This window comes from Podarcis pityusensis (assembly GCF_964106645.2).
Source record: "Podarcis pityusensis genome assembly, chromosome: 1".
In the NCBI taxonomy this organism is placed as follows: domain Eukaryota; kingdom Metazoa; phylum Chordata; class Lepidosauria; order Squamata; family Lacertidae; genus Podarcis; species Podarcis pityusensis.
This window is the reverse complement of record NC_138028.1, coordinates 96,154,979-96,180,414: the sequence shown is the minus strand read 5'-3', so window position 1 is coordinate 96,180,414 and position 25,436 is coordinate 96,154,979. Positions and strand designations below refer to the sequence as shown.

The following is a 25,436-nucleotide window of genomic DNA, read 5'->3' as shown; positions in this document are numbered from 1 at the left end:
GTGAAGTCAAATGGGCCTTAGAAAGCACTGCAAATAACAAGGCCAGTGGAAGTGATGGTATTCCAGCTGAACTATTTAAAATTGTAAAAGATGATGCTGTTAAGGTGCTACACTCAATATGCCAGCAAGTTTGGAAAACTCAGCAGTGGCCAGAGGATTGGAGAAGATCAGTCTACATCCCAATCCCAAAGAAAGGCAGTGCCAAAGAATGCTCCAACTACCGCACAATTGCACTCATTTCACACGCTAGCAAGGTTATACTTAAAATTCTACAAGGAAGGCTCAAGCAGTATGTGGACCGAGAACTCCCAGAAGTGCAAGCTGGATTTAGAAGAGGCAGAGGAACCAGAGACCAAATTGCAAACATGCGCTGGATTATGGAGAAAGCTAGAGAGTTCCAGAAAGACATCTACTTCTGCTTCATTGACTATGCAAAAGCCTTTGACTGTGTCGACCACAGCAAACTATGGCAAGTTCTTAAAGAAATGGGAGTGCCTGATCACCTCATCTGTCTCCTGAGAAATCTCTATGTGGGACAAGAAGCTACAGTTAGAACTGGATATGGAACAACTGATTGGTTCAAAATTGGGAAAGGAGTACGACAAGGCTGTATATTGTGTCCCTGCTTATTTAACTTATATGCAGAATTCATCATGCGAAAGGCTGGGCTGGATGAATCCCAAACCAGAATTAAGATTGCCGGAAGAAATATCAACAACCTCAGATATGCAGATGACACAACCTTGATGGCAGAAAGTGAGGAGGAATTAAAGAACCTTTTTATTGAGGGTGAAAGAGGAGAGCGCAAAATATGGTCTGAAGCTCAACATCAAAAAAACGAAGATCATGGCCACTGGTCCCATCACCTCCTGGCAAATAGAAGGGGAAGAAATGAAGGCAGTAAGAGATTTTACTTTCTTGGGCTCCATGATCACTGCAGATGGTGACAGCAGTCACAAAATTAAAAGGCGCCTGCTTCTTGGGAGAAAAGCAATGACAAACCTAGACAGCATCTTAAAAAATAGAGACATCACCTTGCCAGCAAAGGTCCGTATAGTAAAAGCTATGGTTTTCCCAGTAGTGATGTATGGAAGTGAGAGCTGGACCATAAAGAAGGCTGATCGCCGAAGAATTGATGCTTTTGAATTATGGTGCTGGAGGAGACTCTTGAGAGTCCCATGGACTGCAAGAAGATCAAACGTATCCATTCTTAAGGAAATCAGCCCTGAGTGCTCACTGGAAGGACAGATCCTGAAGCTGAGGCTCCAATACTTTGGCCACCTCATGAGAAGAGAAGACTCCCTGGAAAAGACCCTGATGTTGGGAAAGATGGAGGGCACAAGGAGAAGGGGACGACAGAGGATGAGATGGTTGGATGGTGTTCTTGAAGCTACCAGCATGAGTTTGATCAAACTGCGGGAGGCAGTGGAGGACAGAAGTGCCTGGCGTGCTCTGGTCCATGGGGTCACGAAGAGTCGTACACGACTAAACGACTAAACAACAACAATATATTCTTTCTTTGTAAACTTGTCATCTAAAAGTCCAAATATAATGGTAAAGGTAAATGGTATATCATCTCAATTGGGACTTGCCAGTTTCAGCTGTTTTTATCCCCTCTGTAAATTCACAGAGAAACTTAGCAAACTTTCTAATCGTTCTTTTACTCCATTGGGCACCAACCTTTTAGGGCTTGTGGGCCGATTTGCAAACCAGAGGAACCACGCTAGAATGTGTCTTTCAGGCCTAATTTTGGGGGGGGGGGGCACCGTGTGGGTGCCAGGAAAGACAAGCATGAGCTTGTAGAAAAGGTGTACTTGTCTTTCTTAAGCTCTTACAGTGAAATGCTGTGACCTGTGTTTTGAATACCATATATCTCTATATATTCTGCCTTTATGGAGAGAAAAAAAAGCTTCAAGGAATAAAATAAAAATAAAAATAGTCATTTCATAAAGGAAAGCTGAGAAGAGAGATCTGCACAGCAAGTATTTAAAGGTGCAGATTACCTAGGACTCAGTTAGATTGGTAAAGAAAAAGCATTTTATATGTGTTGCATATGCAATATAACACTATGACACTAGATGGTGCTGTGGAGTCCCATCTTTCCCTACTGGATTACCCTGTATGGTTTACAACGTGTTTAATTGAATTGCTGCTTTGACGGGTCTAGATCCAGCCTTAGTCTTGCCAAAATGGGGGGGGGGGGGGAGAGAGAGAACAAGAACCCTGAACAAATTCCAGGTGGGGGAAAATGTGCTCAGATTATAAAGTTACCTAGTAGTCTATGGCTTTAAAATGTCGGGAAAGATGCTCAAGCAAGCAATAATATCCCCAGGACCACGGCATCACCTGCAGCAGGTGATATGGTTGCAGAACTGGAAGAGGGAACACTGTCACTAGTTTCCTGCAGGCTTTGACCCTGTAGTTGGCTGCATCCAGCAACCAGAGGGCTTTCCCACATACCTGTAAATGTAAATCTTGTAGGAAGCTGTGGTTTCCTGGAATTCCACAGAACTCACATATGTATATGTGTGAGATTACAGCCAGCCAAAATTGTGAGTGATTCCCCCGCCCCCAATAATATTTTATCTGGTGCTGTGGGTTAAACCACAGAGCCTAGGACTTGCCGATCAGAAGGTTGGCGGTTCGAATCCCCGCGACGGGGTGAGCTCCCGTTACCCGGTCCCTGCTCCTGCCAACCTAGCAGTTCGAAAGCACGTCAAAGTGCAAGTAGATAAATAGAAACTGCTCCGGCAGGAAGGTAAACGGCGTTTCCGTGTGCTGCTCTGGTTCGGCTTAGTCATGCTGGCCACATGACCCGGAAGCTGTACACCGGCTCCCTCGGCCAATAAAGTGAGATGAGCGCCGCAACCCCAGAGTCGGCCACGATTGGACCTAATGGTCAGGGGTCCCTTTACCTTTACCTTACTGTTGCTGAAATAAAAATCTATTTTTCATGAATGGGAAGGATTCAGCTTTCAATATGGTCTGGTGTTGTGTGAAGCATTTGGTAATATAATCTGGGTTTTCTATATTAAAAAGTGTGATTTGCTGTTTCACTTTTCTTTTTACTTTTTCTTTAGATGAACTGTCAAATTCATCAGAAAGCAGATTGTCTTTAGAAGACCTCTTCAGAAAAGAATTTATAGTTCACAATCCAGAAGCCAAATGGATCAATGGTATGTTGCACATACTCTTTTTAGTAATATATAGAAAGATCTGGGAATGGGGATATTAGAGGGGAAATCAGTCGCTGTACCAACCCAACTCTTAATTTGATTATGAGGTCTACATGTGAGAATTTTCTTTCTATTGAGGATTGGTCTTAAGATCTGGACAACCTATGATTTATCATGTTGTGAAACTTCAGGTGCCCAAGTGTCCAAATAGTTCCACCATAACTGCATCTATACAAGAATTATGAAAAAACTTATTGCATTTTAGTAGTGATTGTTGTCAATAAGCTGATGTATGGCTCAAGAAACTAAACAGCTTGCAGACCATCTTATGTGAGATGGGGAAGAGCTGCAAGTTTGGTTATGAATAAATCTCCTGGAACAAGTATGGAATTGGGAAAAGGTCCTGAGGTACATGTGTTAAGAATTACTTATGCAAGCTAACATTCTTCAGGCAGAAAAAGAAAGGTATGATAAAGAAGCCATTCTGAAACACCAATGTATGTTGTAATTCATTGACACGTCAGGATTTCAATAATGTTGTAAAGTTGTTTTATGTGTGCACAGCAGAACTATAAGGCTTAAATTAATATTGTTATAAGGATGAAAGTCCCTTTGGAGACAGCAAACATTAGTATTAAACTAAGTAAAACTGGTCTAAGTGCACTGGCTTAAATATGAATAATCTGAGCTTCAGTTCTAAAGTAAAGAACTCAAATGCACCACACACCCACACACCCACACCCACACACCCACACAACTTTGAGCATTTCTCCTAAACCAAACTCATACATGCTATAATTCACACATTGTAGTCAGTAGATGGAAGTGCTTTGGAGAATTGTATATGGATATCGGTTTCTCTGCATCAGTGCTGTAGGGTTGAGAAGGGTTGTCTGTGTGTGATGATATTGTATCTATTAGATATTAGAACAGAAATCTAACATGGGCCTTGTATTTGTCTTTTGGATATTATTCTGTTTAGTATGATTAAATAATAATGTGAGCCTTGTTTCGTAAACAGTTCTTTCTAGGCTATAAATACCATATGCTGGAAAAAACCCTGATTTAGTCAGGCATGTTGGGAATCGTCTTACGACACTTATTTATGAGAACTGGATGAAGGGTTGACAAGAAAAGTGCAATAATTGGTACACGACTGAGATAATATTTTGTAAATTCAGATTTTGATGTTCATACTTTTTTTCTGTGCATTCAAATAGTTATGGCAATAACACTTAATTCTTATTCAAAAATAAGGTATAATATCAATTCAGTCACTACCTTGTGGCATGTCATCAAGTGATCATGACACTGACATGAAATAAGTTCTCATACTGATAAATTCAGCAAAGTGTTTCTCGGGGAGAGTCTCGTATACTAATGAGTGCATTATATTTCACAATTCTATATTTAAGACAGCAGCAGCATTCATTCTTTGCAATATCATTTCACTGAGTTTGTAACACTGGTATTTTCACTGTATCTCAGTCACAATTATCTTGGCACGCTAGAACCTCTTACACAAAATGGTATGTTCTTAATTTCTACACAAATTTTATAGCAGATTTTTGAAAGAGCTTCCCTTTCCCACCCCCCACAAGTTGGTTACAGGTGCTGATGCCTAATGCACCAAAAGAGAGCTATAGAAAGCCTGGCTCTGCATGAACAATCCCTTGAGAGCATGTAAATGGGCTCTCTGGATTGTGGCCTATGTCTTTTATGCTATAATTAAATTCTATCAGATCAGCCACTGTTCTCTAATATGATTCTGAAAAGAGGTCTAGATGTCTGTCAGGCTTTTGAAGATGTTAAATGAGAGTGCATCTACTTTTAGTAGTATTGATTTTTAACATTTAATTTTGAAAAAGTGAAAATTTAAAACGCTGCCAGTGAGTGATACAAAATGTGTTAAGATTAAGGGCACATTGAAAGAGAAGTATAGGCTATGCCACAGAAGTAGAAATGGGAGGAAATGGCCTTAATTTGCTTAAACTACACTGCTGCATTGAATTATGAGGTATTAAAATGGTTATCAGATGGTTTGGAATTACAAAAAGGCAAGGCTATTAAAGGAATGCATGAGAATTCAGTTGCAAAAATCTTTGTAAAGTACAGTTAAATTGGCATGGACATGGGGTAGTATTCTTGGGGAAAGTGATGTGTGCTGGATCTTGGGACCCCATAATTCATTCAAGTGTTGGTTCAGTGCATGATCCATATTAGGGCTCCTCTAATTAATTTGAAAGTATCAGATCTTTGGAAATCACTATATTACAAGAATAGCGACTCTAACTTCTTAATATAAATTTTTACTTTAATAATTGTTTAAGCCATGAAAATTCATCAGTGGCTATACTTGTTGAAACACTGTCATATTTATTTTCTACAGGCATGTTTTTGGTAAGGTTTCCCCCCTGAAAACATACACAAATGCTGCATTATTTGAAAGTCATTTTAACTAGTAATCTCTATACACATTAGTCTCCTATGCCTACAAAGGAAACTGGCCAAACTTCAAGTTCTATTATTATAGTATCTTTAGCCACCCACAGTACTAGCCTAACCATGTCTACTCAAAAGTAAGCCCAACTTAATTAAATTGGGCTTTCTCTCAAGTAAATTGAGTTAGGATTGTAGCCTGAATGCTTCTTGTACTCAGGAGCTGTTCTTTTGGCCAGGAATATGTATGTGAAGGTTTTCATAAGATAGGTAATTGATCAGATAAGGCCACAGGCAAACAAACTGGCTATTTAATCAGCATTCATTCCAATACTGACTAATCTCCCTGTAAACAAATCAGGATGAAGGCTCAGTGAACAAGTCACCAGGAAGTTCCCTATGCACAACAAAGCTGATTGGGCAGGGAAGCAGAGGACAAGAGGCATAACAAGAAATGGACCTCATATATTGCAATTATGGGGTAAATTCAGCTTGTTTCTCATCTGAGAACACAACAGAGTGCTTTGCTGTAGTTCTAAATACACTGGAAATCAGTGCCATACTCTTCCAGTTATTCTGTGTAAGCATTGCAGCTTTTCACATGGAATGATCCACCTTCTCCCTTCATACTTTGTTCAGGGGTCCCTCCTGATCCCCCCCCACCATAAACCAAATTTCAGGGGGTTGCACAGGGGGATTAGAGTGGGGACAGCCGTGTTGTGCAATTGCAGATTTGCTGATGGAGCTGGATAGGTGAATCACCACCACTGGTTAAAACACCACCAATGAATACTATAGGACAGAACTTTCCAAACACGTTTTAGACATGCATAATTTCATAACACAGTAATTCAGTTTTACTAGCAAACTGGAGGTTAAACTAACCCTTTTCTAGCCCCAAGAGGAGCGCAAGGAGCTTTCGTGCAACACACCTACTCACTGCAGCTGACACACTAACGTGTCGCGACACACACACTTTTGGAAAGCTCTGATATAGGAATTAAGTCTGAGTAAACATGCAGAACTATGCTGGCAACTCCTATACCAAACACATGCTAGAAAGCAAATCCCATTATGCACACTTCTGAGTAAACATGCACTAGATTTGTTTAAACCTCTCATTAATGTTTTAAGCAGACACTGAAAAGACTAAAGTGAAGGCACCTGCATCTTTTAAATGCATGACACTTGATACTTAGTGTAAGCAAGTTTTATTTTTTTAATAATTAAAGGGACACTTTTGTGGACTTACACTGCTATGTTGATATTTTTGCAAAATGGGAAACTAAAAAAAAAAAAGGGGGGGGACTGAATTCAATTATAGCAGCTACCCAGTTTCCTGTTTCTGATTTAATATCATAATTATCACAATTGTTTCTTCTAACAACACCTGCTTTTCAGGTGGCTACTTTGTAGGGATGGCGCTGCAATCTGAAGAAAAAATGCTCAAGTGTTGTAAGCAGAATTCAGTTTAACACAGCCCACCTCAGACAGATCTCCCTTCCTCAGTTCTACTCAGATGTCTGCAAGCTATAAGAGAAAGAAAGAAAGATTAATAACAATAATAATAATCATGAAGGGGGAACAGGGTATATGCCTGTAAAGGGCTGACTTGTCCCAGATGATTTTATGATGTGAAACTTGCTGGGAGGCACCCACCCACTGACAACCCTGAGTCCCTTTTCAGGATGATCTTTCTGCCACACACATGCAGTAGCATTTTTCTCAGGTGCAACACTTCTAAGCAACATGTACACAGAGAAAAGCATTGAAGGGCTAAACTGTGAAAATTTTCTGCTATGGGCGAAAAGCTACTTCGCAAAGGAGGTTGTCGTGCTCCAAGGGTCCTCTTCAGTGGGTGGGCATACCACCCCTGGCAACAATTTCACCAAGTGCAGCCAGTAAGGTGTGTTTCCTCTGCCAGTGGTTATCTCCCACCTTTCTAACAAAGGTAAAGTTGTATTATTCCCACGGTTTCCCTCGACTTGCAAAAGGAAGAGAGCCACTGGTGTGTTGTTGGTTTTTTTGCAAGCATTTATTTTAAGTGCTTGCAAAGCCCTTGAGGTTCTGTGCATATTTGAAGGGAATGCTTGCAAAATATTAATGATTTTGGAGGCACTGGGGAGATGCTTTCCCGTCCCTACTTGACTATTAACAGAATTGTCTTGCGTGCAAACAACTGCATAGGAAGAGAGGAAAAGGAAAAGAGATATGTTGTTTTCCCCTTCTTGTCACATTCTACTCACTCTTTCCCATCATTATAACTTTTGCTTGTTATAAATATATTTAGCCCATGGGTGCATCTTGCTGCACAGCAAATATTCAAAATTTTATTTACCAAAGTCTGCTCTGTGGAAATGAATTTAGTCCCACTAGAGCAGGCATGGCCAAACTCGGCCCTCCAGATGTTTTGGGACTACAACTCCCATCATCCCGAGCTAACAGGACCAGTGGTCAGGGATGATGGGAACTGTAGTCCCAAAACATCTGGAGGGCCAAGTTTGGGGATGCCAGTACTAGAATGTATGAGAAGAGTGGCTCCACCCCACTCCCAGAATTTCCAGATACTTTGTCGTCTTCCTAATGGCTATGGCTATATATATTCAGAATTAAATCCAGATCTCTTTCAGAATTAAGAAATCCGGAACCAGCAGGGAAGGCAGTGACAAGAAAGTCAGGGCCAGAAAAAGAATCATAATCACTATCACTTGCTCAGATGTAAGTCTTACTGTGTTTAATGGAGCTTGCATCCAGGCAAATGGGCTTTGATTTAGGGTTAGCATTGTAATTTATTGTCCCTTTAACAGTTGTATGGCAGGCAAAAGTTCAACAAATCAAAGCTTTTCCAGTACAGAAATATAATTCTGGAAAAAGCTTCACTATGACTGTACTGTCTCTAATTCTGTGTTATGCCACACACCCATGGCAACCATTTTGTGACTGGTGCCCACACCATTCTCTCAAAATTCAAAATTAGCTGAGTAGCCTAGAAAACAGACAGGAGTAAGGAGGATTCACAAAGAAGCGTGCTAATCTGCATTTAGCTAGTTACGAGCAAGCAGCTCTAAAATAAACTAAATATAGTCTGAATACAGGTGCATATTTCTAAGAGTCCCAGCATACAGGGTGGAAAGTTTACAGGAAAAGCAAAATGTTTCCTGATAAACATTAAGGACGCAATTGTTGAGAGCACAGTGAGAAGCATGGAAGAAGTCATGGAGCTAAAAATGATTAATGTGGCATCAGAAGGCTGATCCTGTAGAGCTCTTTGTGACAGTATGTAGAGGATGAGAAAAGCAACAGGAAGGATGATATATTGGCAGGCAAAGAGAGCGAAAGAGAGCTTTTGGAGGATGCAGCAGATCTGTGAGAAATGATTTTGGCTGTGGTGTAGTCAGTAAGCAGACTGCAGCAGGACCTCAGGATGGGAAACCAAAAAGTTGGACTGCAGATAGAAATGTAGGGCAGGGAGCCACAGGGCCAGGTGCACAAGCTTCAGGCCAAGATGGGTGGAGAGCTTGAGTGTTCACTTTACAATGGGAATGAGGAAGGATAACAGGATGCATAGAAGACAAAGCCCAGGGATAAGAGATGAAAACACACGGCTCTAGTAGGCAGTCAGAGTACATTTATCTAGTCAGCCAAGCAGCCAGAGCATTCATAAATAAGCACCATAACCTGCCAATTGCTGTGGCATGAAGGAAAACATAGACATTGGTTGTGAAAATTGAAGAATACAGACTTCTAATCCTGGAAAGTTTCCATGAGCCCTTGCAACAAAGCAAAACCATGATCCTCTGTTTAGCGATTAACAACCAGGTCCAAATCTTTTATATCTTGTTTCTGAATATGCCAAAAAACTGACCTCTCTCATCCTATCCTGGTTCTGTGTGGATTTTTAAAGCGAAAAAGCTAAACAAATCACACAGAAAATTTTAAGAAACATGTTATGGATCCTACTTATGAGGTTGTCTAAAGGTTGCTTGCTTGTCTCCTTATTTATCAGTGTAAAGGTACTAGGAACACCTTCAGAGCATGGCACCTGCACTGCACTGTCTGAGAAAGCTTTGAAAAAAATGTTCCAGGAACCAGCTGCATGTCAACTTCCATGATAATTGTTTGATTAAAGGAATGTTGATAGCTGCATTAAATACCTTGGTATTCTTCTCCCCAAAGATTTGATGCAATTTAAAAGATGCAAAGCGTGCAAATGGACTTGGTTCGAGCAGATATGAGCAGTAAAAATGAATGTTGTGCCTAAATTTCTACCCCTGTTCCAGAACCTTACATTTTCTATTGAACTACTAAAGGAATAAAGTCAATGGTAAAAACAATAGTCACATTACTAGTGGGAAGAACAATGCACACACATCATAGTGAAGGCAAATTAGGTATACCCAACCTACTACAGCTGCTGTCGGTCTCCTTGCTTGGGCAGCTGCTGGAGAATGGGCAAGGAGGCTACTGCCAATGGTGCCCAGCCTCATGTGATGTACCAGCTCTGCTTTGAGGTGCAGGCAGAGGACAGGGCTCTGTCCTTTTGGGGAGAACCCCAAAACAGTACACAAGAGCCAGAGAAGGGGATTATTTCAGTTGGTAAGCTGCAATGCTTGCAGAGATGGAATGAATGTAAGAACTCAATACTGAATTCCACCCCAATACCCTATCAAATACGCTCAATATGAACAATGGAAAAAATCCAAAGGCCTATATAGGTTACATAATTTGTTTAATAATAATGTATCTTTGAATAGAGTTCAATTGGTGGAGAGAAAAACTGTTTCCAGCTATTACAAATAAAAACTTTCGCTAAACTTCTCCTCAGAACTTAACAGCCAGTTGAGATCCTTAACTTTTAATTAGTTTCTATAAGCCTCTGTAGGTACTCTAGAAGGTTCTGTTTCTATTATTTACAGGGACCTCCTAACATGTGTTATGGGTTCTAATATAAGTTTGAAAGCAGTATGGGACACTGACAATAATACTGGTACAGCAGAAGATTAAACTTGACAAGCACTGTGGCAAAAGCATCAAATTAGAGTTAGAGATTATATATTTCAGAACTAACTTGTAACAAATTGCTTCATTTGTCTGTTTAACAATAACAGGCACTAGAAAAACTCAGCTTTAGTTTGCCCATTGAACAATACTACTCCAAACCAAATTTTAAAACCCTAAGGCTGAATTTCACTACATAGAATTTGCCTTGGTTGTGGTGAATGTCAGACATAAGTTCTGAAACCAGACAGAATTTCTCTTGTTAACGCTTGTCTATCCATAAAGGAAAATATAAATGAAAGTCAAACGCTCTTTAAACAAAAACTTGAGTCTCTGAGGGTCTTAAACAAAAAAGTCAATAATTTCTTCTATAAATTTCTCATTGGGATAGGTGTTAAACTTTTCTTTATGGACACACAGCGATACAAGCCAAGCAATTAAATTAAGTAGGTAAATAAATATGGGGAAAGTGACAGTTTACTTAGAGAAGGATCTGAAATATTTTCCTTGAAGCTTGAATTTATTTTATTCAAAATTATTTTATTCAATGTTTTAATGTGTTGTAAACCACTCTGAGATTTTTTTCCTTAAAAATACAAGGCGGTATAGAAATGAAATCAAAAATAATAATCAATCTTCATTTATCATCACCCTGTCCAAAGTGCTAAAATCAATTGTGTATATTGTAACTGGGAGGCAAAGAGCTGTGAGGACATTTTATTAGCAGGGAGCTTTTGGTGTAGTCCAAGAGTTCAGTAAGGCCCATGCTGGATATGCCAGATTATTATGGGTGAATTTCTTTGGTATGTCTTTTTACCCACAACTCTTACCAAGTAACGGATTGATCCCCAAAGTTTTCAAATTTATAAGGTTCCTGAGTGGAATTGGCATCGGCTCAAAAGTCATTTTCTTCAGTGCAGTGTATCTGAGATGAATGTAGTTTCAGCAAACTCCGCAGGCTGGTTTTCATTACTGAAATGAGTCCTCGTGAATGTAGATGGACTGCTGGTGGAACTCTTCTGGGACTGGTTAGGGTGAATGACAATGCTTCCATGCAAATGTGTGCGTGGTTGCTTTAGCATTGCTTTGATCTCCATCTGACATGGGGAAACTGTATCGCATAATAACAGCTGCACTCTTCCATTCACAAATCTGGCCAGTCATTGTACCAGTATGAGGAAATAGCAGATGTACAGAATGAGGGCATAACAAGCATAGTTTGCTGCTTGTCTGTCCAACTGGCAACAACATTATTCTTTTCAGGTGAGTGGCAATCTTCTAGATTAAATAATGTTCACTTTTTCAAATGAGGAGGGTGGTATTATTCCATCTGAAATGGATTCAGAGAGCAGTTGGCTGATACAGACTCTAGTTTGTATTGGCAGTCTTGATTTTTGCAACAAATGTCCTTGATGTCTTTCACAAGGCCACAGGCTTTGATCCTCTGTTAATGTAATTTTGAATAACCACCATATTACGTCATAAATTTCTGTTTAAAAACATCTTCAGCTATAGACATATATGGAAAAGATGGGGAAATCACTGAATTGGTTGGGGAAGTTTTTATAGTTGTGTGGTGACCACTTCAGTCCTTACTGCACCATTCTCTTACCATTGCTGATACATAACAGAAGGGAGTGGATGGCACTGTGGTCTAAACCGCTGAGCCTCTTGGGCTTGCCAATTGGAAGGCTGGCAGTTCGAGTCCATGTGATGGGGTGAGTTCCCGTTGCTTTGTCCCAGCTGCTGCCAACCTAGCATTTCAAAAGCATAACAGCACAAGTAGATAAATAGGTACTGCTGCAGCAGGAAGGTAAACAGCATTTCCATGCACTCTGGTACTTGTCACAGTGTCCCATTGTGCCAGAAGCGGTTTAGTCATGCTAGCCACATGACTTGGAAAGTTGTCAGCAGACGAACACTGGCTCCCTCGGCCTGACGTGAGATGACTGCCACGCCCCATAGTCAAGTCCTACTGGACTCAGCCATCCAGGGTCCTTTACCTTTACCTTTACCCTCATAATGGTACTTACACTATAGTACAGAAGCTGCTATCACAATCTTAGGGGGCAGGAAGCGGGAGAATTGTGGACATTAAAAGCATATGTCTGTCTGTCTGGATGGATGAATCCCTAGAGTTTGAGGATATATTTCTGCAAATTACAAGTGTACTTGTCTCATAGCCAGTTCTGCCTGATATTTGATAGAGAGCTTCTATCACTGCCTTGCAATAATTTTTTTCTGGACACTCCGCTTAGACAAATTGCCTGCAGGAAATGCTGCTTAGGCATTACACCCACACTTGGGTCTTGGGTACACAGATGCAATTTAACCCTTGGTTAGGAATATGTGCTACAAGAACAAAATAAGTACTATGAGATTTGGTTGATTATGTTTTTGATGGTCTGACTTAATTACATTTTTAATTTACTGCTGCAAAAGTTGGACGTGGTGCACATACCGAGTAACATTAAATTGAACCACTGGCAACTGGTATGTTTTTGTTTATCCCAGTCTGACAAAGTTTCCAGGCAATTTGTGGGATATATTTGCCAACTAGTAATGACTATAGCAGCCATGTCTCTCTTTGCCAAATAAGTAAATGTAGATTGATTTACATCCATTAATGGGGCTACACAAACTCATATTCTCTCTATTGGGATAATTAAATTCTGGGAACTTTGTTAAAATAAAATTGCTAAACACTGAAATCAAGAAAAAACACACAATCAGGTTTTGGACTGAGTTGGAGTATTGGTGTTCCACACTGATTGGGCCTTTATTTCTATCCAAAATGTTTGGTCTCAGTGTTTTGTTCTTGATGGCCCATTATGAGAAAACTTTCAATTTCTAACGTTTTTCAGTTTTAAAACTGGGCTGCTCTCCCAACCTCAGAACTCTCTCTTGCAGTTGTATAATGCTAATGTATACAGTAATGTATGGAATTTTAATTGTCTATGGACTAAAGATTGTAGGGACTTCCGGGGGCGGCGCGAACGACAATGGCGGTCCTCTTCTGAACGGGAGAGGAGGCTCCGCAGGCAACGGGTCGTCCGCTACGGCGAAGCGGAGACCCACATCGGAAAACCCCAGGCGGCAAGAGCCTGGGGTCTTGAGGCTCGGTGGGCGCCTAGAGCGACCCTCCAAGTGCAGAAGGAACCCCGTAAGGGGCTCCGGAGCACGGAGGGGGGTTGCGGCGCTGTGAGCCGTTTCGCAGCCTGAGGAGCGAAGCCGCGCTGCTGCTGTCGGTGAGCGCTGATCCCTTTTCCTGCCAAATTACGGATCCGGACGAAAAAGCAACTAATTTGTGAGTAAAAGACTGAATCACTTGGAATTTGAGATTTTAAAAGAGAAATTTAAATTGGCTTGAACTTGGCTGTGAGCGGAGAGACGTGGAAGCAGGAAGTCCGTCTTCCGCAGCCATTGAACTTGAAAAAAAGCAATCAGCTGGAGGAGTGGAGGCTGAAAAGAAAGAGACTTTAAACTTTACAGGTCTAAGCATCTATTTGAACTTGCATTTTAAAGTAAAGACTTTAAGTTAAAGATTTGGGATCTTTATTTGTACTTGACTTTCCTCCTCTTATTGGATTACAAATTTAAAGGTGAAACCCAGAGTCAGGAGCTGCCTGAGTACTAAGGGAGCTGTCAGTACTGCAGATTTGGATACAACATATTGGAACTGGAAACAATCTGAGGGTATTGATACCTTTTAAATTTGAAACATTCTTTTTGGAAATAAATAAGCACTGTCTGCAACAAGGTAACCATTTATAAACTCTGCTAAGTATTTGTATCTGAAGGTTCTTGGACATTAATTTAGACTCTGAAAGATAGATCAAGCTCCCTCTAGAGGACTGGATTATAACAGTGATTTTACATACACTTTTTACTTTCGATTCCCTTGCTGTTTGCTTGCTCTGGACCTTTCCATTCCCATGGGAACAACTCAGTGTGACCTTGACTGATAGATAACGTTGGAATGAGTGGCACAAGAAAAAGAGGGAGAGCTAAACAAACAACTTTAACAACTCTAACCTCAGCCTTACAGACACGCAGATCATCTGTGCCTGCTTTGCCCTCAGAAGTGGAGGGTGAGGGCGAAGCAGAGCAGTTACAATTGGAAGATATGGCCTCAGGAGCATCTGCCTCTATACTAGATAAAATCTTTGAAAAATTGGAAGCTTTGGACAAGAAAGCAGATGCCCAATCAGCAAAGATTGATAAAAATACAGAATGTTTAAACAAATTAACCACACAAGTGACACAGAATGCACAAGCAATCGGACAGCTAACTGAGGCCTCAGCAGAAAATCGGAAATTGACTGAGGACACTAGACAAAGATTTGAAAATTTAGAGCAAGAGGTAAGACCACTCACTAAACAAGTTGGGGAACACCAGATTTATCTCTCGATGATAGAACTGCGAAATCGTGAGAATAACTTAAGGATTAGATCACTACAAGAGGCAGAAGAAGGAAATCTAACTGAGTTTTTGACTAAAGAATTCTCCAAGTTCTGGAACTTGGAAGAAAAGGACTTTAAAATTGTGTCAGCTTACAGACTTGGAAGATTCATAAAGAAGGAGAGGCCCAGAGACTGTTTGATAACATTGAGATCAAAGGAGGAAAGGGATAAGATTCTGGGATTACACTTTGTAAAATCACTGGAGGTGTTGGACAGAAGAATTGAAATTTATAAAGATATCCCAAGATTACTGCTTGACCTCAGAACCGCCTATTCTGAACTTGTTAAACTACTAAGGAGCAACGCAATTCCATTTAGGTGGGAATTTCCTCAAGGATTATCTTTTACCTTTAGAGGGAGAAAGGTTAAAGTTAGAACACTGGAGGAGAGAGACAAATTCCTGTCTACACACGGAGAGGACCTTCAAAAAAGAATTGAACTACCTGCTGGGCCTGAGGCAACGCCAACACCAACATCAGCACCTGTGGAACCTGAAGTTCCTGAGAAGATACCACCCCTTGAAAAATAACCAGATAATTCAGGATGTCTCTGCAACTGTTGAGTTGGAATATTAATGGCTGTAACATTCCGGAAAAAAGGAAGAAAATATTTCATATATTAAAAAAAGAACAATTGGACATTATTTGTTTACAAGAAACACATGTGACGAGGCTCCACAGAAAAGTGTTAATAAATAAAAGATTGGGCCAGGAATTTGTATCTTCGGACAAAGTTAAGAAGAGAGGCGTAGTGATATATGCAAAAGAGAGCCTGTCACCTAAATTCCTATTTAAAGATGAACATGGAAGAATTTTGGCCATTGAGATACAACATCAAGGAGAGAAAATGCTGATATTAGGAATTTATGCACCAAATGAAGGGAAATCGGAATTTTACAAGAAGTTGCAGGAGACAATGCTGGATTATCTAGACTATAACAACATCATAATGATGGGAGATATGAACGGGGTCGTATCAACTAACATGGACAAGTCACAAAGTCAAAATGTTACAAAAGACGGCAGACTACCTAAAACCTTTTTTGAAATGACTGACAATATGGACTTGATTGACATTTGGAGGACAAAGAACCCACTAGGAAGAGAGGGAACATTCTTTTCTGAAGCCCAACTGACCTGGACAAGAATCGACCAAATATGGATTTCTAGAGGCCTGGCACCTAAGGTCAGAAAAGTGGAAATCTGCCCAAAGACCTGTTCCGACCACAATGCAGTAAAGATGGATATGACACTATTACCAACTGGATCCTTTAGATGGAAGATGAATGACAATTTGTTTAGAGATCAGGAAATTACCAAGAAGGCCCAAAAAGTTTTGAAGGATTATTTTGAGATAAACATGAATAATATGGTGGAAAAAAGAATAATCTGGGACGCAAGTAAAGCTGTAATGAGGGGATTCTTGATACAACAGAATGCAGTGAAGAAAAGAACACAAAATGAGAAAAAAGATAAGATCTTGGATAAAATAAAAGAACTAGAGAAGAAACTAAGAGTGAATCCGAAGTCACAGCCAACTCTGAGAGAAATTAAACTTTATCAAACACAATATTCCAAATTGATAAATCAGGAAATTGAATGGAAGGTTAAATTAATGAAACAAAAAACGTTTGAGTCGGCGAATAAATGTGGAAAACTGCTAGCTTGGCAGTTGAAGAGAAGACAAAGATTAAATACTGTTACAAACTTAGAGGTTGATGGAAAAAATATCCAGAATCCAGTGGACATCAGAAAGTGTTTCCAGAGATATTTCAAAAAATTATATACCCAAGGGCCGCAAGATGACGTTGAGATTAAACAATTTTTGGCAAAAAACGGATTATCTAAATTGTCACAAGAAAATAGGACAATCCTGAATTCTAAAATAACACGACAGGAGATCGAACAAGCTATCCAGAACATGCAACTTGGCAAATCTCCAGGACCAGATGGGCTGACCTCCAAGTACTATAAGACATTGAAAGACTACTTGATACAACCTTTGATGGAGGTCAGCAATGAAATTATGGAGGGGAGGAGGGCACCGGAGTCGTGGAAGGAAGCGTTTATCACATTAATACCAAAGTCGGAAGCTGAAAAGACACAACTTAAGAACTACCGTCCCATCTCTCTCTTAAATGTGGATTATAAAATATTTGCAGACATTTTGGCAAATAGATTTAAAAAAGTTTTAAATGAAGTAATTCATAAGGACCAGGCTGGCTTTCTCCCAGGAAGACATCTGTTTGCTAATACAAGGAACATTATTGACATTTTGGAACTTTTGCAAACAGATATAAATACAAAAGCAGTTTTAATTTTTATAGATGCGGAGAAGGCCTTTGACAATATCTCCTGGAAATTTATGATGGGAAATTTAAAAGAGATGGGAGTGGGACGGGGTTTTGAGAATGGGATTGAGGCGATATATTCAGAACAGAAAGCTAAACTGATAGTTAATAATGTGGTTACGGAAGAGTTTAAAATTGAAAAAGGGACACGACAAGGTTGCCCTATTTCCCCGCTGTTATTTATTTCGGTTCTGGAAGTGCTATTGAACATGATTAGAAGGGACCGGTTGGTGGAAGGAATTCAGGTCGGCCAGAAACAATATAAATTAAAAGCTTTTGCAGATGACCTGGTTTTGACCTTGCAGAAGCCAGAGCCCAGTACGAAAAGAGCATTACAACTGATTAATGATTTTGGTCGGGTGGCTGGATTTAAATTAAATAAACAGAAAACTAAGGTTTTGGGGAAAAACTTGACTAATACAGAGTCAGAACGGTTTCAGAATGAGATGGAACTTAATGTGGTAAAAAAAGTAAAATACCTAGGGGTAAACATAACAGTAAAAAATCTAAGTCTATTTAAGGATAATTATGAAAAATGTTGGACAGAAATTAAGAGAGACTTAGATAGTTGGTCAAAATTGAAACTTTCTTTGTTAGGCCGAATTGCTGCTATCAAGATGAATGTATTGCCAAGGATGTTGTTCTTATTTCAAACACTTCAGGTTTTGGACAAAACGGAGTGCTTTCAGAAGTGGCAGAGAGATATTTCCAAATTTGTCTGGCAGGGCAAAAAGCCCAGAATTAAGTTTAAGATATTAACCGATGCAAAACAAAGAGGGGGCTTTGCCCTGCCAGACTTAAAGTTGTATTACGAAGCCGCAGCGTTTTGCTGGCTAAAAGACTGGCTACTTCTTGAAGACACTGATGTGTTGGATTTGGAAGGGTTTAACAATACCTTTGGATGGCATGCATATTTATGGTATGACAAGGTTAAAGCAAACAAGGCCTTTAAGAACCATATTGTCAGAAAATCATTGTTTAATGTCTGGTCAAAATATAAAGACTTGCTGGAAAATAAAACACCAAGGTGGCTTTCACCTTTGGAAGCCAAGGCCCGAAAAAGACCCAATATGGAGGCTAAATGGCCAAAATATTGGGAAATACTAGAAAAGGATGGAGACAAATGGAAATTGCAGAGTCTAGAGAAAATGAAAGACAAAGTGCGAGATTGGTTACACTACGCTCAGATCAAAGAAGTTTTCAAAAATGATAAGAAATTAGGGTTCCAGGTGGAGAAATCGAAACTAGAAACAGAATTGTTAGAACCAAAGATTAAGGTACTTTCAAGGATGTATAACTTGCTGTTGAAATGGAATACACAAGACGAAACGGTTAAATCGGCTATGATAAGGTGGGCACAGGACATTGGGCATAATATCATGTTTGAGGACTGGGAGAGGTTGTGGATTAATGGATTGAAATTTACTGCATGTAACGCCCTGAAAGAAAATGTAATGAAAATGATTTATAGATGGTATATGACCCCAGTCAAACTTGCTAAAATTTACCACCTGTCTGATAATAAGTGTTGGAAATGTAAAGAGTGTGAGGGAACGTTCTTCCACCTCTGGTGGACTTGCCCTAAAGTGAAGGCGTTCTGGGAAATGATTTATAATGAACTGAAAAAGGTATTTAAATATACCTTCACTAAGAAACCAGAGGCTTTCCTTTTGGGTATTGTCGGCCAAGGGGTGGCAAAGAAGGACCAGACATTTTTTATGTATGCAACAACAGCAGCAAGGATACTTCTCGCAAAACACTGGAAAACTCAAGATCTACCCACACTGGAAGAATGGCAGATACAACTGATAGACTACATGGAACTGGCTGAAATGACCGGCAGAATCCGTGACCTGGGAGAAGAGAGGATTGAGGAGGATTGGAAGAAATTTAAGAACTATTTACAAAAACATTGTAATTTGAGTGAATGCTAAATAAGATGCTAGACTAAAACAACTGAGCACCACTAAATTTAGAAGTTTTTTAAGAAATTAAGTAAGACTGTGAAAATTTAGCTCCTTTTGAGAATTATATGAGTATGAAATATAGAAGGGATATAAGATTTTAAATAAGATGATAAATTGCTGACAAAATGTTTTAACGATGAAAATGGGAGCGGGAGATGCGAGGAAGTCCAAAGAAAATGTGAAAATATGTTAAGATTGATGTTACATTGTCTATTATGTCTATTTTTATTGTAAAATTTAATAAATTGCTTTAAAAAAAAAAATAAAGATTGTATTATTTTATTATTAATGTATACCATTTGGGGATATTTAATTAAAGGAGTTCATAAATTCTATAAAACGAAGAGTGATTCCCAAAATTTTAGTTATTGTTGTCTGATGCTTATGGGCATCACCCTTTAAACCAATGTAGAACTGAGTGCTCAGAAAAATACAGAATCCATTTACAAAAATCACATTTACAAAATGGAAGTCTTGGCAGTCTCAACTTTCCTTGGTTTGCTCTCCATTAATTCCCCCCACAATACTATTTGATATAAAATGTCTCAAACTGGCTTAACAAAATAAAATCCAAATGGATAAAACCAATTAAAAATCAGAAAACTGTACAATACAAAATATCTAAAATACTAATCCAACAACACAATAAAAAGGGCAAGTTCTACCTCACCCCACTGAAATAACTACCACAGTAGGAGCTAACCTAACCATCAATGGCCTGAGTAGATATAAGTGTCTTAGCCTGCCGCCTAAGAACTAGCAGTGATGGAACAGCATAAAACAATTGCGGGAGGGGGCGGGGCAGAACTGAAAATTATACTTTAAATTATATAAAAGTTTAAATATTTTTAAAATTCTCACCACAGGATTTATTTATTTTTTACCAGTGCAATAGAGTGGGCTTGTTTCCTACCTTACAGAGGAATCTTCTCTTATTTCTAGAGATTGTGTCCTCCCTCATGGAGAGCACGTGTTGCGGTGAGATCACCTAAACTGCCTCCCTGTTGTGGGGCGGGACCGTTTGGATAGCCACAACACCCCATTGGTTGCCCCTTGGTTGCTGGGGCAGAAATTTGGCCTGTTGGGTCGTCTATTGGCCACCGAGGGGCGATTTAAGCTTCACGTCGCTGGGAGTTTTCTCTTTCTTGCAACGTGCATCACCCGCCCTCCTACCCTATATTTGGGGCTGTTCTTTGGCCTTGCTATGCCTGTCTAGGGGTCGTCTGTTTTGGAACAAGGGCCCGGTAGAAATTTTGCCATTTGGCTGATTGGCTGTTGCCATTTGGTTTTTGCCTACCGTGTAGCAAATCGCCACAACTTTGTAAGGTTGGCGGTTAGGCATTGGTTCAATGTTTTGCGGAGGGGAAGTGGTTGGCTGTGCCTGCCTCTCCATTGCTGCTGCTAGGGAATTCCGTTAAAGGAATCCAGGGGCTCGCCTTGCTTTTGTCTGATCCGCTTTCAGGGGTTAGGGCCACACCATGGGAACTTATGGGGTGAACTGGAGCCTGTACTCAACTCCGTGCTACCCTAGTATGTTTTCCCTTACTGACCTCTAGTGGAGTCCATTTGTCAGTCCTGCCCTGCCACTGTGTGGGGTCAGGTAGTCAGGAACTAATGCCTAGGCAACCACTCACATGCTGTAATTCAATAAAGTTGTGGCCAAATTATTGCCAAAAACTAAAATTCTGTGTCTATCGTGTATTTATTTTCGGGGTGGTTTTGGGGGTCTTCACATGCAACTGTCATTCATCTAGCTGAATATTTTATCATAAGCCTCCCAGAGCACTGTGATGAGGACAGGCCTTCCTGCTCAAGCCCTTGACTCAGAGCCAAGCTCCTCTGTTGCAACTGTCTCACCCTGGGCAATGAAGTGGGGGAGGGGGGTTGATGTTGGGGCGGGAAAAGGAAAGCCATGCCTTGCCTCAGAGGCAATGGCTGTGCATCAAGAGACAGGAGTAGACCAAGCCTGCAAGAAGTAGCACTTGGCTTCATGCCAGGAATCCTTGGTGAGGCAGGCATGTGTGTGAGTAGCTGGATTTTCCCAGTCTGCTTTTAAAAGTGCAATGTGTAGGTGAGGCCTAACATAAGAAAAACTTCATGCTGCTGTGCAGTCTCACCTTGCAGCTGCTGATCTTGGAATCCTCAGCCCAGGAGCTTATCCCTGAACTTTGCTTAGAGGGCACCTTGTTTTTTTTTTATAATAATTTTTATTAATTTTCAACACAAATGTACAATTTTATCCAAATTTTCACAAATTTTCTTTTTGGACTTCCTTCAGCTTCTCTGACAATCATCTATCTTTACCTCTTAATTACGCATTTCTTCTATTTAGTATTGCCATTAGTCTTCCCTCCCACTTCTGTTTCTTTTAACAATACATCTCAAATTTCACAGTGCTTCTTGAAACCCCACTAGCGTTGTTTGCACATCACATATATTTTTCAGATATTCTACAAATTTCCCCCAGTCTTCGATGAACTTTTGGTCTCTAAGATATCTAATTTTCCCAGTTAACTTATCCAATTCTGCATCGTCTGTCAGTTTCAATCTCCATTCTTCTATCGTCGGTATTTTCTCTTGTTTCCATTTCTGGGCCAGTAAAATTCTTGCTGCTGTAACTGCATATTGAAAAAGTTTACAGTCCTTTCTTCTTATCTCCTTTCCTGTAATCCCTAAAAGAAAAGCCTCTGGTTTCTTTACAAATGTATATTTTAACATCTTTTTCAATTCATTATATATCATCTCCCAGAAACTTTTCACTTTCTTACAATCCCACCACATATGAGAAAATGTTCCTTCTTTTTCTTTACATTTCCAACACTTATTACACGTCTTAAACATTTTTGCTAATTTTACCGGTGTAATATACCATCTATAAAACATTTTCATAACATTTTCCTTTAACGCTGTACATGCGGTAAATTTCAAATTTTCTTTCCATAATTTTCCCCAGTCATCAAATTGTATATTGTAACCAAAGTCCCTGGCCCATTGTATCATTACCGATTTAACTTCTTCATCTTTCGTGTGCCATTCCAACAATATCTTATACATTTTTGACAGAATTTTACAATCGTTTATTATATCTATTTGAAACTTCGAATCTTTTTCTGCAATAACCACTTTCTTTAATATCCTTTTTAAACATTTCATTAACCTGAAAATAATGCAATCAATCATAAATATATTCTTTAACTTGGAAATGGTTTTAATTTCCATTTTCCTCCTTTTTTGATTATCAGTTCACCATATATGCTTAGAGGGCACCTTGAAGCTCTTCTAATCAAAGTTGGTTTGACCCTTGGCACGTTTCTGGTGCCTAAGTGTGTCTGGACTTATTCCTGCTCCTACCTTGTTGAGTTTGCTCCATCTGTCCACTGGAATAGAACTTTGCTTCTTTATGTAAAAGAAAGTACACTTGTTGTTGTTCTTGGGTAGGAAAAGGACAAGTGTCCTCTATTTGAACAGCTGGCCTGTCCAGGTCTAGTTTCATGATAAAAGAATCCAGAAAGAAGAGCAGGAGAGCTGAAGTTGCACATCAGTAATTAGCACCTCAAAAGCAAATTGAGCAAGGCACGCAGGTCACCTGATGTATTGTGTATTTGTATTTATGCCATTTATGTCTAAATTTGCATCTATACATATACCAGTAGGCCTATGTAGTTGTTAAAAGTTTTATTGAGTAGCCTGCCATTTCACTGATAGTTCGGTACTGCTTTTAATGGTTTTTAAAAAAGTTTTTATATTGCTATGTACCAGCAATTCTGTGTACCACCATGAAAGGGTGGCATGGAAATACATTTTATGAATAGATAAATAAAAATTAGCACGTGTAAAGTTTCAAAAAATACAAAATGGGCACCTATGGCAGAAATCTATTCATCCACCTGGATGTTATAACAAATATATCTTTTTGTTGATGCATAGGAGGCCAAGTTACTGTGGAAGGATGAAATACACATTTTCTATAATAAATCTGCTCCTCTATACACACACACCCCACTCAGCATGGGAGTCTATTTTGAGTGGTGTACTTTCATATATTTTCAATGGGGCATTCCCTAACTTGGGGGAAAGGGTGGTGACTATATGAAAAATACCCCTTAAACCCCTGTTCAGGTGACTGTGTTATTCACATGTGTATCTCCACAGTATATAATATTTCACTGAAATGGTTTCCACACTCTGGTGTGGGTGTAGGTGGGTGTGAAATGGCCCTCACTACTATTGCATCAGAATTATTGTTTATGAGTTGTAGCAAGAAGCTCTGAGTACAGCCCCTCTCCCACAGATTAGAGCCTTGTGTTCTGGTTCTTCTGTGGTAAATTCACCCTTGATTTTAGAATTAGGAATTATCTGTGTATTAAAAAGTGTGTGGGAGAGAGTCAACTAGGAATAAATGAGTGTGACTCAACCTAAATTAAGGACTTAAAAAGTCCTGTTCATTAAAAGGACTGTAATCAATAGGATTTAAAATGCTGTATTATGGCCAGACTTTCCCCAACATTTTCTTAAATTAACACCCTAATCCTAACTTAATTTACTTAGAAATAAGTAGCATTGATTTAGATGGCATTTACTTCAAAGCAAACATGCTTAGGATGCCTGACCCTCAAGCATTTTAAATAAAACTCTTTGTTGGGATTTCTGTTAGAGTTTCAAGGTCAAAAAAGTTAAACATAAAAAGTATTAGAGTTGGGTTTTGTGTGTTGTACTTGCATCTTAGAAATATGGGACACTTTAACATAAGGAATGACAGAAAACCTTACTTCCAAGAAATTCTGGCTGCTCTTGGCTGTTCAACAGATTTAATGCCCAGTCGCGCGCTCTCTCTCTCTCTCTCTCTCTCTCTCTCTCTCTCTCTCCCTCCCCCCCCCCCTAAATTTTGGGCAACATACAAGATAATTGAAGCTCCACGGAAGCATTTTGGCAGAGTTCAGAGACAAGAGTAACAACACACTTTAGTCAGAAACGCAATAAAATACTGTGGGTTAAGAACTATGTGACTCTGGCAATAAGATTTGAGATGAAATTCAGTGCACACAAATGGAAAATGTGATGCTTTGAGAAGAATAATATAAATGAAGACAAAAACTGGTCCTAAATTGAGTGAAATGTCCTGGTACCATTGCAGACACCACCTTATTGTATTTAGACTAATTAAAATTGCAGTTAATTAATTATAGGAGTTTTATTTGATGATTAACTGATTACATTTCATTTGCACAATTTTGCATGATGTTGGTCGAGTATGAGCCCAAGTTTCCGGTTAACAGTTTAAATTAAATCAGTAGTGACTTTAGGTCCATTTTGTTTAGGGTAGCTACTTATCACAAAGAAACAAACAAAATACAGAGGAAATGCATCCAAAAAAGAGAACATAGGATGACCCAGAGTTGCATAAAATTTGTACACATTGATTTATATGTATACTTGGAAATTTAGAAATAATTGTAGAATACTGTAGCTGGGTGACCTATGTATCTGCTCAGTTTGCTGTCCAGGTGTTAACTGTTGATACACTACTTACACCACCATCATCCCCTGCTCTCCCTTAGAGTTATTTATCTTTAAACCAGCCTTGGGCAAGACAGCTCTTCAGATAGAAGGCTGTTCTCTGACAGCCTTTCAAACAGAGGACTGACGTCTGTAAAACAAAATACATGTCCACCCTAGGTTTGATGGCTTTGGTTTCCCTACTAATTCAGTCTCTCTGCCACCATAAACCCCAGTCATTTAAATGGCCATTGCCAGATTAGAATGTCATTGGAAATTAATTACAAGTATCAAACACTATGGCTTAATTCTGCCTCTGATATTTTCTTTCTCTTCTTTTTTGCCACTAGCATGGGACTTTGAAGGAACAAATAATGCCCATTTATATTTTTAAAGCTTTATTTTAAAGAAATATACATGTATTTTCCTTAAGAGATCTGGCTGTTGTAAAGAGATTTGGATGCATTAAAGGCTATGTGAAATTTAGTAAGGTAGCAGAAGCAAAATATATCTGATTCTACAGCATCACACTCCCTTGCCTGGGAG

At 39.4% G+C, this 25,436-nt stretch overlaps 1 protein-coding gene across 3 annotated transcripts in view; it reads left to right on the top strand.

Annotated features, from left to right (window-relative positions):
- DPP10 (dipeptidyl peptidase like 10) overlaps positions 1 to 25,436 on the top strand; it is a 580,058-nt gene that overhangs the window by 398,756 nt on the left and 155,866 nt on the right. For all 3 annotated transcript variants that reach the window (XM_081006655.1, XM_081006654.1, XM_081006656.1), the window contains one exon: positions 3,081 to 3,176. In XM_081006655.1, the coding sequence (XP_080862781.1) occupies positions 3,081 to 3,176 (96 nt within the window). The remainder of the gene's footprint in view (positions 1 to 3,080; positions 3,177 to 25,436) is intronic.